This window comes from Pelophylax lessonae (genome assembly GCF_965119305.1).
Source record: "Pelophylax lessonae genome assembly, chromosome: 2".
Taxonomy (NCBI): Eukaryota; Metazoa; Chordata; class Amphibia; order Anura; family Ranidae; genus Pelophylax; species Pelophylax lessonae.
In genome coordinates this window covers 127,115,066-127,127,766 of record NC_138769.1, presented here as the reverse complement: position 1 = coordinate 127,127,766, position 12,701 = coordinate 127,115,066, and the positions used below count along the sequence as shown (strand labels likewise).

At 50.2% G+C, this 12,701-nt stretch overlaps 1 protein-coding gene across 1 annotated transcript in view; it reads right to left on the bottom strand.

The window, feature by feature from the left end:
- Positions 1 to 12,142, bottom strand: part of PHF12 (PHD finger protein 12) — a 158,942-nt gene extending 146,800 nt beyond the window's left edge. Inside the window, exons 1-2 of the mRNA XM_082246246.1 lie at positions 11,555 to 12,142; positions 4,920 to 5,101 (exon numbers count right to left, since the gene is read on the bottom strand). Of these exons, the coding sequence (XP_082102372.1) occupies positions 4,920 to 5,101; positions 11,555 to 11,608 (236 nt within the window). The 5' untranslated portion in view covers positions 11,609 to 12,142. The remainder of the gene's footprint in view (positions 1 to 4,919; positions 5,102 to 11,554) is intronic.
- Between the last annotated feature and the right edge of the window lie 559 nt (positions 12,143 to 12,701).

The following is a 12,701-nucleotide window of genomic DNA, read 5'->3' as shown; positions in this document are numbered from 1 at the left end:
GGGGAGGGGACGAGCGAGCGGCCCCACCCCCCTGGACCACACCAGGCCACATGCCCTCAACATGGGGGGGTGTTGGTGCTTTGGGGCAGGGGGAGCTCTGCACCCCCCACCTCAAAGCACCTTGCCCCCATGTTGATGAGGACAAGGGCCTCATCCCCACAACCCTGGCCGGTGGTTGTGGGGGTCTGCGGGCAGGGGGCTCATCGGAATCTGGAAGCCCCCTTTAACAAGGGGGCACCCCAGATCCCGGACCCCCTCCCTATGTGAATGGGTATGGGGTACACTGTACCCCTACCCATTCACCCCATAAAAGGCAGTGTATGGAAATAACGACAAGAGACGTTTTGGAAAGTTTATTAAAAATCTTCATCCGACTCTTCTTGTCTTCTCCTCTCCGGGGTCTTCTCCGGGGTCTTCTGCTCTTTTGCTGTCCGCCCTTCTTGTCTTCTCCTCTCCGGGGTCTTCTGCTCTTTTGCTGTCGGCTGTCTTCTTCCTCCGGTCCTCCTCCGACGACGTCTCCGCTGATTATGCCTATCTCCGGTCTCTTCAGCTTATTATATAGCCATTAGGGGCGTGGCCCCGATGACGTCATCTGGAGACCCCGCCCCCTCATGTCACAGATGACGTCATCTGTGACATGAGGGGGCGGGGTCTCCAGATGACGTCATCGGGGCCACGCCCCTAATGGCTATATAATAAGCTGAAGAGACCGGAGATAGGCATAATCAGCGGAGACGTCGTCGGAGGAGGACCGGAGGAAGAAGACAGCCGACAGCAAAAGAGCAGAAGACCGGAGAGGAGCAGAAAAGAAGAGAGGACAGCAGAAGAGGGGACAGCAGAAGACCCCGGAGAGAAGAACACAAGAAGAGGGGGACAGCAAAAGAGCAGAAGACCCCGGAGAGGAGAAGACAAGAAGTGCGGACAGCAAAAGAGCAGAAGACCCCGGAGAAGACCCCGGAGAGGAGAAGACAAGAAGAGTCGGATGAAGATTTTTAATAAACTTTCCAAAACGTCTCTTGTCGTTATTTCCATACACTGCCTTTTATGGGGTGAATGGGTAGGGGTACAGTGTACCCCATACCCATTCACATAGGGAGGGGGTCCGGGATCTGGTGTGCCCCCTTGTTAAAGGGGGCTTCCAGATTCCGATGAGCCCCCTGCCCGCAGACCCCCACAACCACCGGCCAGGGTTGTGGGGATGAGGCCCTTGTCCTCATCAACATGGGGGCAAGGTGCTTTGAGGTGGGGGGTGCAGAGCTCCCCCTGCCCCAAAGCACCAACACCCCCCCATGTTGAGGGCATGTGGCCTGGTGTGGTCCAGGGGGGGTGGGGCCGCTCGCTCGTCCCCTCCCCTTTCCTGGCCTGCCGGGCTGCATGCTCGGATAAGGGTTTGGTATGGATTTTGGGGGGGACCCCATGCCGTTTTTTCGGCATGGGGCTACCCTCAAATTCCATAACAGACCCGAAGGGCCTGGTTTGGAACCCTGGGGGGGACCCCCACGCCGTTTTTTTCCCATTTTGGCGTGGAGTTCCCCCTCAAGATTCTCACAGCGCAAGTCGCCCCGCAAGTCGGATCCGACTTGCGGTGTTGCGGTGCGACCTCCATTCAAATCAATAGGCTCCCATAGGGAACCATTGATTTTGAATGGAAGAAAAAAAAACGCTGCTAAAAGCAACGTGGCAAAACGTGCAATAACGCCAATGGAAAAAGCTACTGAAAGCACGTTTTTACAGCTGCTTTTTCCGGCGTCAGAACTAACTTTGACGTACGTTTTTTCTAACGCCCCGTGTGCATGGGGCCTAAACCCGCATGTCCTCGATTCTTACAGAGCTGTTCTCTGCTCACTCAAGCCTCAAGCAAATGTTTATTAACATTATTAAGGCTGCTAGATAACTATAAACACAATGTTTGTTTTAAAATGTATACATTTTGTTCTTTTAGATCAAAGGAATGAGTTTCCATCTGAAAGTGAGGGCAGTACCTCTTAAGAGCCGGTTCATATAAATGTAGTGACAGACATTGCATGTGATTCGCAGCGCACTGCTCTGCAAATCCAGCTATACAGATTGTACAGCCTAATTTGTACGGCTGAATTTGTGTCGCATTCGGACACAACTCACACAGTATCCTTTTTTGGCTCCGCACCAGAATCGGATTGCATGGGTGTTCACACCTATGAGATCCGATTCATGTCCGAGCTGACAGTTCGTACTGCGATACGCAAAATGATCTGGGGGTGTCGTTAAATTTGTAATTGACACCCCCAGCGATTCTCATATGGCAGTGTGAACTGCATGCGAGTTGAACGCAGTGGATTCGCAGGGTTTTTTTGCAGAGACCCTAGAGAATAAAATGGCGATCGTTGCACTTGATTAAGTCCCACTGTATTTGTGCAGAAGTCTTTCAAACGCAGTTTTTTGGGGAAAAAATACACTTTAATAAATGTATATTGTAAAAGATGATGTTACGCTGAGAATTGAGAGGGAATCGTGATCATTATTCTAAGCAAAAAAATTGTGATTCTAATTTTTTCCAGAATCGTGCAGCTAGTATACATCGCATACTAGCACATTATGTGAAACTTACCTTAAAAGCAAGCCCTCCAGCGGTATGCCCTCACCGCTGACAGGGCTTCCATCTCCACCCAGTCTTCATGAGCTGCGGCTGCTTGAATGGCCGAGCCGAAATGATATCACTCCCCATGCATGCGGGGGGGGGGGGGGGGGTCGCTGTTTACGGCACAGGGCTCTAAAGCAGAGGTCTTCAAACTGTGGCCCTCCAGTTGTTCAGGAACTACAATTCCCATAATGCCTAGTCATGTCTGGGCATGTCAGAGTTTTGCAATGCCTCATGGGATGTGTAGTTCCGTAACAGCTGGAGGGCCGTAGTTTGAGGATCCCTGCTCTAAAGGAATGGCACGGGTATGCCCTTCCTTCAGAGTTACTTGTGTAGCCACTGGTGACATCACATGCAAATATTTACAGCATCCACAGGTAAGCTTTAATAAAGGCTTACCTATAGGTAAAAAAAAAAAAAAATCACTACCAGTTTAACGCGAGTAAGCAAAGCTTTGTTTACCAACCTCAGTGAAAATTCAAATAAGTGAATAGTCTCCTTTAGAAAATGAACCCCACTATATTATGGCAAACAACTGCACGCAAAAAGCTGGAATTACTCTGTCCTTGGGAAAGTGCCTACACAAATGTGAGCAAAAAGAACAAACCAAACCCTACATCTTTACTTATATAAAATGCATCATGCATATAAACACATACTTACATTTACACATTTTACTAAAAGTTTGCCAATGGGCCCTTACAATTCTTTATTTTACAGAATGGGCCTGAAGATTTCCTAAATTTAAGACTATTCATCCAAACACATAGGTTGTCCTTGAATAACAAAGTTGGCAACCTTCCCAGTGCTCCTGAACTCATTTTACAATGAGAATTATTCAAGTCTAATTATATTTTCTCCCAGGGTAACTAGATCTGTAGTTTGCTCACTACTGAATAGTACAGCAGTTTCTGAGCAGATGAGCAGTCGGTTATGTTGTTGCCGATCAGCACATGTGTGAAATGCTACAATTCCACTCTAAACCTAACTAATCGGCACACATTCATAATGGACTATCACAGGAATCTGAAAGAAATACAATAGCACAGGTCTAATTATTTTAAAAAACTGTTGAAAATGGTATATACTCCTTTACGCTAGTGATTGGCTTTAAAAGAACCAAAAAAAAAAAAAAAAAAGTCTGCATTTCTGCGAGCACAGACCTCAAAGTTTATATAGGAGAAAAAAGTGTTTTTGAGCAAAACATGGAGGCATAGAGGACACATAGTTGCAGTGGATGTCAAATCTGCTGACAATTATATTATGGTATAGATAACAAAGAAAGTGAAAACGGGAGAAGAAAAGCCCTCAGACAGCAGACGAAAGAAATGCCATATTCTAAAGAATACATCACAAAAGAGGAATAATATTCTCTCATGAGAACTTCAAGCTGCTTGAGTTAAAATGAAGGGGAAATTAGATTTACACCCTTTATTTTCTACAGCAGCATGCATATTTTTCAAAATCTGTACAGACAAAACTAAAGCCACCAATTTCCCAAAAACAAGCTAAGCTGCAAAATACCAGAAGGGGAACTGCTTCTAAAAAGGCACAATGGCTCTGCATTCCCAGGCCATCTTTCAACAGCAGATCAGAGACAGGAATGTCCAATCACTCAAGCAATCAGTAACTTGATAGAATGTTTCCAAAGTACAATTACTAAAAAGATCAATGGCCACCAAGTCCAATATTTAAAAATATGCAAGCAATCCAACCACGCTGCAACACAGATATAAAACATGACAAAGAACACAAAGAAACAGTTATAAGACCTGGTTCACAGTGCCACAAGTCGCCTGACAAGTCGCGCTCCATTCTGTGCAATGGAAACGTTCTAATCAGAGTGACTTAAGTCGCTCCGACTTAGAAAAAGGTTCCTGCACTACTTGGGGGCGACTTCGGAGTGGCTTGCATTGACTTCTATTAGAGAAGTTGTTTGCAAGCAGCGATGAAGTCGTGCTGCACGGGGCCACTTTGAGTCGCCCCAGCGTGAACCGGCTCCAAGTTGACGCGACTCCTTACTACTTTGGGAGGCAACTTGTCAGTTCCGTGCACCACGACTTCGGAGCAACTTCACATAATGGAAGTCTATGCAAGTCGAAATAGTACAGGACCCTTTTTCTAAGTCGGAGCGACTTGTGTCGCTCCTATTAGAACGGGTCCTGTAGCGGTCAATGGACCGCGAGGGAGTGCGACTTGTCAGGCTGACAAGTCGCACTAATGTGAACTGACTCTAAAACATCACAAAGAACACAAAGAAACAATCAGAAAGGAAATAAGCCAGCCTATGCCCAATTCTTACCAGCACTGGAGGTGGAAGGCTGCAGGGCAGTGATCACAGCAAAGGAGGTCACCCCCTTCCTTGCAACTATCACAGCTGTCGTGGTTTGTGGCCCTTCCACTTCTCCTGGGTTCTTTTTCTGGTCTCCTGCTTTTCTTTTCGCCATCTTCACTTTTTGGGGGTGCCAAAAGAGCTTGAATTTGCTAGTTAAAAAAAAAAAAAAAAAAGAGAACATGTTAAATAGGTCAAGAATATCAGTGATTTTCTTACAACAGGAAGGGGTAAATGAATGAATAAACTTTACTAAATACAATATGAACACACGTGAACCAGGGAGCATATTGCCAGCAACTATCCTTTTACAATCCTGACTAGTAAAAATGTGCCTAGTCACCAATGATAACTACCACACTACAACAGGTAGATAAATGTATGCAGAATGCAGGAACCAGTCTAATCTGGCAACACTTGGTGCTGTTAAAAGACAGGAAAACAAGTATTACTTAATAAAAAGGTCTCAAAATTGTTTTGTACGCATTAGCAAACAAGTTACTAGGATTTGTATTAACATTGTAATTCCATCTAGCATCCGTGTAAACACAGTTGACAGGTAAAGGATTTGTAGCAGTGTGTAACCATGTGTCAGGGCTGAGCAGAGGGGCCTGTAGTTACTGGATCAGTACACACAGAAATAGGAGTGTACACAATGCTGCCGGCTTAGAGTCAAGAAATGCAAAGCAACCAACCATACAAATGTAAGCTGGTTCTTGATGCACTGGAGATGAAGTAAAAGTGGACATACATGCATACATATAGAAGCAAAAGCACCAATTGTGTCAGTTCTTTGAGATCTCAGGCAAACATACTTCTCATCTACAGCTCTGTAGAGTGAACAGACTTAAAGGAGACAGACAAGGACTATATACACGAAATGAGTCTGCGAAGCAGGATGGCTCCCTCAATTCACCTAGCCAAGAGAGAAGGGGTTAAACACTACAATGTAAATTGTGAGGAACCTTTAGCTCTCTGCTCACAGAGCAACAGTAAGGTCTAAGAGTAAAGTATATATAAACCCAACCACTAAACTCAGACGCTTTACAATGTTAAAATCAACAGCCAGATTATTAAATCTGAAGCTTTCATTAAAATACAAGGTGATCCCGTCATAAGGATCTTTATGCAGCACTTCCCGTTATGTAGTGAACATTCTGCCCCTGACTCCCAACTGCTCTCAAATCTGTTGTCATCCTGCTACATAAGCTACTGATGGAGATTGCAAGCAGCTGTGCCAATGTTCATTGTGCAAGCATGTTCTATTGTTGTCACAATCGGGAAAACCGCCCTGAGAAAAGATGTGGAGAACATGCATGTATACAGGAAGTGGTCGCAGGAGATCAGCAATGTTAATATGCAACAAAAGACAATAAAATGAAAATTATTAAAAAAAAAAAAAAAAAGTTTAATATGCACAATGCTTTCGAAAACTAGGGTTTACATGTACTTTAACAGGAAGGCAGGTCAAGTTGTAGCTACCTCATCATGCTATGGTCCTTCCAAGACCTCCTGCTCTCTAGCCTCCTCGTCACCCCCCTCCTGCCATGCTCTGGAACTTCTTACTCCAATCTCTCAGGCTGTCTTCAACTTTATCCGCCTCTAGGCGATCCTTGAAAACTCATATCTTCAAGGAAGCCTATCCCAGCCTCCACCTAATCAACTACACTTGTACTTTCTCCATCAGCTCATCCCAGTTATTACCGTTTGTGTCACCCGACCCTCCCTTTTAGATTGTAATCTCTCAAGAGCAGTGTCCTCCTAAGCCTCCTGTCTTGAATAGTACTGTAATTGTCTCCCTTTATACATTTTTTTTTCAAAATCCTGTAAAATAATACAGATGGCAATAAAAAGTCAGCCATCAATTTGAACTTGAATTCTGTATAATAATAATACAGCTGGCAATAGACAAAAAAGCAGACAGCAATTTGGACTTAAACACAATGCCAACAGGTTTCTCCATGAGCATGCCCCAAGTGTGGTTTATGGGAGTTCACAACTATGAACTAGTTGGAAGAGCAAAAAGAAAAACAAATGCAAACACGCCTTTGAAAAAACGGCACTGGACACAAAAAAAATTAAAATCCAAAAAACGAATTTCCTTTTGAATGTTTTCCCAGGGATGTGTGCGGTGTGCCACATCTGAAGGCCGTCGCTTACTCCAACTGCATAGGCCAGATCTGACACTCAACTCCTGTGTCTAGGCCAGGGCTCCTCCTGAGGTTGCTCTGTGTTCCTCGTGCAATGAGTAGCAGCCATTGATCTCCTTCCCCACCTACACTGACCACCAATTCAAGGGAGCCTTTTACACTGCATTTCTTTTCCAATATTGATTTTACATGATTACTACTACAAACATTGTTGTGCAGAGCAAGGGGTGTGTAAAAAAAAAAAAAAAAAAATTTATATATATATATTAATTAATATTAATCCTTATACCTAAACAGGGGATTATGGATAGGCATATCGGAGACTCGCAGATGGTAAAGATGTGTCTGTACGCCGTGTGATAATGATTGGTCAGTGTGGAGTGCAGTATATACCGTTCCTGAAGGCTGCGCATGGAGTGATGGTTTGGTGTATACACATCCCTCCTGAAGGCTGTATGTGGGGTGATGCTGTGTGCTCTACCTCCCTCCCGAAAGGCTGTAAATGAGGTGATGGTGTGGTATATACCTCACCCTCCTGAAGGCTGCACATGGGGTGATGGTGTGCTTTATACCTCACCCTCCTGAAGGCTGCACATGGGGTGATGGTGTGGTATATACCCCACACTCCTGAAGGCTGCACATTGGGTGATGGTGTGGTATATACCTCACCCTCCTGAAGGCTGCACATGGAGTGATGGTTTGGTATATATACATCTCTTCTGAAGGCTATAAATGAGGTGATTGTGTGGTATATACATCACTCCTAAAGACTGTACAGGGTGATGGTGTGGTTATACATTCCCCTCCTGAAGGCTGTAAATGGGATGATGGTGTGGTATATACCTCCCCCTCCTGAAGGCTGTACATAGGGTGACAGTGTGGTATATATACCCTCCATCCTGAAAGCTGTTTATAGGGTGATGGTCCTGTACATATCCCTCTTTCTGAAGGCTATAAATTGGGTCATGGTGTGGTATACACCACTTTTCCTAAAGGCTTTGTAAAGGGGGATTATTTGATATACACCCCCCTCCTAAAGGCTTTACATATTATAATAGTTCAGTATCCACCCCCTTCTGAAAGGAGTACATGTGGCAAAAGTCCAGTGTACACCCTCCTACTGAAGGCTGTAAATAAGGGGGTTATGATGCAGTGTGGCCCTCCCGAAGGCTGTGTATAGGGAGGGATTGTTTGATACATATCCCCCTTCTGAAGACAGTAGTGGAATACCCTAGTCTACACCCCCTCCCCTCTTTTAGGCAGTACATGGTGAGATAGTCCAGTACAAACCCCCCCTCCAGATGGTCCGTACATAAGGGGTGGTAATGGGGGTCGGGCTGTGTACTGTGCACAGTGATGAGGGGGGTCAGGCTGTGTATATGGAGTATGCACAGTGATGAGGGGGGTCAGGATATGTATGGAGTGAGCACAGTGATCGGGGGGGGGGGGTCAGGCTGTGTATGGAGTAGTGAGCACAGTGATTTGGGGGGGGGGGGGTCAGGCTGTGTATGGAGTAGTGAGCACAGTGATTTGGGGGGGGGGGGGGGGGTCAGGCTGTGTATGGAGTAGTGAGCACAGTGATTTGGGGGGGGGGGGTCAGGCTGTGTATGGAGTAGTGAGCACAGTGATTTGGGGGGGGGGGTCAGGCTGTGTATGGAGTAGTGAGCACAGTGATTTGGGGGGGGGGGGGGGTCAGGCTGTGTATGGAGTGAGCACAGTGACTGGGGGGGGGGGGGGGGGTCAGGCTGTGTATGGAGTGAGCACAGTGATTGGGGGGGGGGGGGGGTCAGGCTGTGTATGGAGTGAGCACAGTGATTGGGGGGGGGGGGGTCAGGCTGTGTATGGAGTGAGCACAGTGATTGGGGGGGGGGGTCAGGCTGTGTATGGAGTGAGCACAGTGATTGGGGGGGGGGGGTCAGGCTGTGTATGGAGTGAGCACAGTGATTGGGGGGGGGGGGGGGTCAGGCTGTGTATGGAGTGAGCACAGTGATTGGGGGGGGGGGGTCAGGCTGTGTATGGAGTAGTAATCACAGTGATTTGGGGGGGGTGGTCAGGCTGTGTATGGAGTAGTGAGCACAGTGATTTGGGGGGGGGGGGTCAGGCTGTGTATGGAGTGAGCACAGTGATTTGGGGGGGGGGGTCAGGCTGTGTATGGAGTGAGCACAGTGATGGGGGGGGGGGGGGTCAGGCTGTGTATGGAGTGAGCACAGTGATTGGGGGGGGGTCAGGCTGTGTATGGAGTGAGAACAGTGATTGGGGGGGGGGTCAGGCTGTGTATGGAGTGAGCACATTGATTGGGGGGGGGTCAGGCTGTGTATGGAGTGAGCACAGTGATTGGGGGGGGGGTCAGGCTGTGTATGGAGTGAGCACAGTGATTTGGGGGGGGGGGGTCAGGCTGTGTATGGAGTAGTAATCACAGTGATTTGGGGGGGGGTCAGGCTGTGTACTGTGCACAGTGATGAGAGGGGTCAGGCTGTGTATATGGAGTATGCACAGTGATGAGGGGGGTCAGGATATGTATGGAGTGAGCACAGTGATCAGGGATAGGGGGGGTCAGGCTGTGTATGGAGTGAGCACAGTGATCGGGGGGGGGGTCAGGCTGTGTATGGAGTAGTGAGCACAGTGATTTGGGGGGGGGGGGGTCAGGCTGTGTATGGAGTAGTGAGCACAGTGATTTGGGGGGGGGGGGTCAGGCTGTGTATGGAGTGAGCACAGTGATTGGGGGGGGGTCAGGCTGTGTATGGAGTGAGCACAGTGATTGGGGGGGGTCAGGCTGTGTATGGAGTGAGCACAGTGATTGGGGGGGGGGGGGTCAGGCTGTGTATGGAGTGAGCACAGTGATTGGGGGGGGGGGGGTCAGGCTGTGTATGGAGTGAGCACAGTGATTGGGGGGGGGGGGGGTCAGGCTGTGTATGGAGTGAGCACAGTGATTGGGGGGGGGGGTCAGGCTGTGTATGGAGTGAGCACAGTGATTGGGGGGGGGGTCAGGCTGTGTATGGAGTGAGCACAGTGATTTGGGGGGGGGTCAGGCTGTGCATGGAGTAGTAATCACAGTGATTTGGGGGGGGGGGGTCAGGCTGTGTATGGAGTAGTGAGCACAGTGATTTGGGGGGGGGGGTCAGGCTGTGTATGGAGTGAGCACAGTGATTTGGGGGGGGGGGGGGTCAGGCTGTGTACTGTGCACAGTGATGAGGGGGGGTCAGGCTGTGTACAGTGATGAGGGGGGGGGGTCAGGCTGTGTACAGTGATGAGGGGGGGGGGTCAGGCTGTGTATTGTGCACAGTGATGAGGGGGTCAGGCTATGTAGGAAATGTGCACAGTGATGAGGGGGGTCAGGCTGTGTGTTGTACACAGTGATGAGGGGGGTCAGGCTGTGTACTGTGCACAGTGATGAGGGGGGGGGGTCAGGCTGTGTACTGTGCACAGTGATATGGGGGGGGGTCAGGATGTGTATGGAGTAAGCACAGTGATCAGGGATAGGGGGGTCAGGCTGTGTATGGAGTGAGCACAGTGATGGGGGGGGGGGGGGTCAGGCTGTGTATGGAGTGAGCACAGTGATCAGGGATAGGGGGGGGGGGGGTCAGGATGTGTATGGAGTGAGCACAGTGATGGGGGGGGTCAGGCTGTGTATGGAGTGAGCACAGTGATCAGGGGGAGGGGGGGTTCAGGCTGTGTATGGAGTGAGCACAGTGATCGGGGGGGGGGGGGTTCAGGCTGTGTATGGAGTGAGCAGTGATTTGGGGGGGGGGGGGTCAGGCTGTGTACTGTGCACAGTGATGAGGGGGGGTCAGGCTGTGTACAGTGCACAGTGATGAGGGGGGTCAGGCTGTGTACAGTGCACAGTGATGAGGGGGGTCAGGCTGTGTGTTGTACACAGTGATGAGGGGGGTCAGGCTGTGTACAGTGCACAGTGATGAGGGGGGGGGGGGTCAGGCTGTGTATTGTGCACAGTGATGAGGGGGGTCAGGCTGTGTATTGTGCACAGTGATGAGGGGGGTCAGGCTGTGTATTGTGCACAGTGATGAGGGGGGGTCAGGCTGTGTGTTGTACACAGTGATGAGGGGGGTCAGGCTGTGTACAGTGCACAGTGATGAGGGGGGGGGGGTCAGGCTGTGTATTGTGCACAGTGATGAGGGGGGGGGGGGGGGGTCAGGCTGTGTATTGTGCACAGTGATGAGGGGGGTCAGGCTGTGTATTGTGCACAGTGATGAGGGGGGGTCAGGCTGTGTATTGTGCACAGTGATGAGGGGGGGTCAGGCTGTGTATTGTGCACAGTGATGAGGGGGGTCAGGCTGTGTATTGTGCACAGTGATGAGGGATGGGTCAGGCTATGTAGGAAATGTGCACAGTGATGAGGGTCAGGCTGTGCACAGTGATCGGGCCCTCCCTCGCCCCGTAGGGCCGGTGGTGACGCTCGTACACGGTGAGTGACATCTGACAGATCCGGCCGCTCACCTCCATGAGGCCCCCAGAAGTGTCCAGGTCGTAGACGATAGTCTTGGTCTCCATGGCGGGGTGTATATGGGAGGACAGGAATCTCCGGCTGCCCCTGGTAATGGTGAAGAGAGGACAGCGAGCTCTCCGCAGATATCAGGCAGACAAGTAACGGTAAACAGGCAGGCCTGCAGCCTCAGGCTCTCCACAGCTGACAGGAACACCTCGGCTGGAAGCGGTGCAGGGAGGTGAGGGGGGAGAGGCTCTCCACTCCGGGGATGTGGCGAGGCCTAGGGAAGGCCTAGCCGACGAGCCGCCGGTTCTTCCTCCGCTCTGCAGGAAACACAGGAGCTCCGGCCATGTTGGGCCTACTTATCCCAGAGGAAAGGGGGTTCACGGGCTGCAGGAGGCGGTCACAGGCCACCGTTCCGTCCCGGGCTTCACTCCTTCCGCGGCTGCTTACGTGCGTCTCCCCTCCCCCAGCAGCGGCCGCGCACTTGGCGCAAAGTGACTGCGCGGGAGACAACCCTGTGCGCATGCGTAATTCAGAGGACCAGGCGAAGGCACACAGCCGCTACACAGGAGGGGAGGGGACAAGTGCTAGACGGGTGACGTCACGGGGGTTCAAGCCTGCGCAGTCGGTCCGGTTGCTCCTGAAGCCGCGACAGAACCCTGGAAACAAGGCAGAGGTGCTGACGTAAAACTTTGTGCGCACGCGCTCTGGGCTCCAGAGTGAACCCGCACAGGACAATCGCAAAGGATCCTGGGTAGACATTGTAGCCGCGTGACGTAGGGTTTACGCATGCGCAATAGACTAAGAGCGCTAAACACAGAAAGGGGGTGGGTCGAGGAACGTGACATATGAAGAGGATGCGCAGTGCGAGGGAGGGGGCGTGCAGCCCTGGTGGAGACAATGGGGGAGTGGAGAGAGGAGCAGCGTCACTGTGTGTGCGCAGCAATTCCCCGGCCTGGCGGGGAGGAGCCATGTTTTGTTTGTGTTTGGCTTTTGTGACCTTGCGCATGCTCGGTGGGGTTGAGATGAGCGACCATCTTGGAGGTGGCATTTACCAGCTTGTTTTGGCTGCTCCTTTTGTGCTGTGCTAGTCCGATGGTGACGCATGCCGTGTCTGTGTGTCTGCGGGGCTGCCCGCAGGAGTCATATCACAGA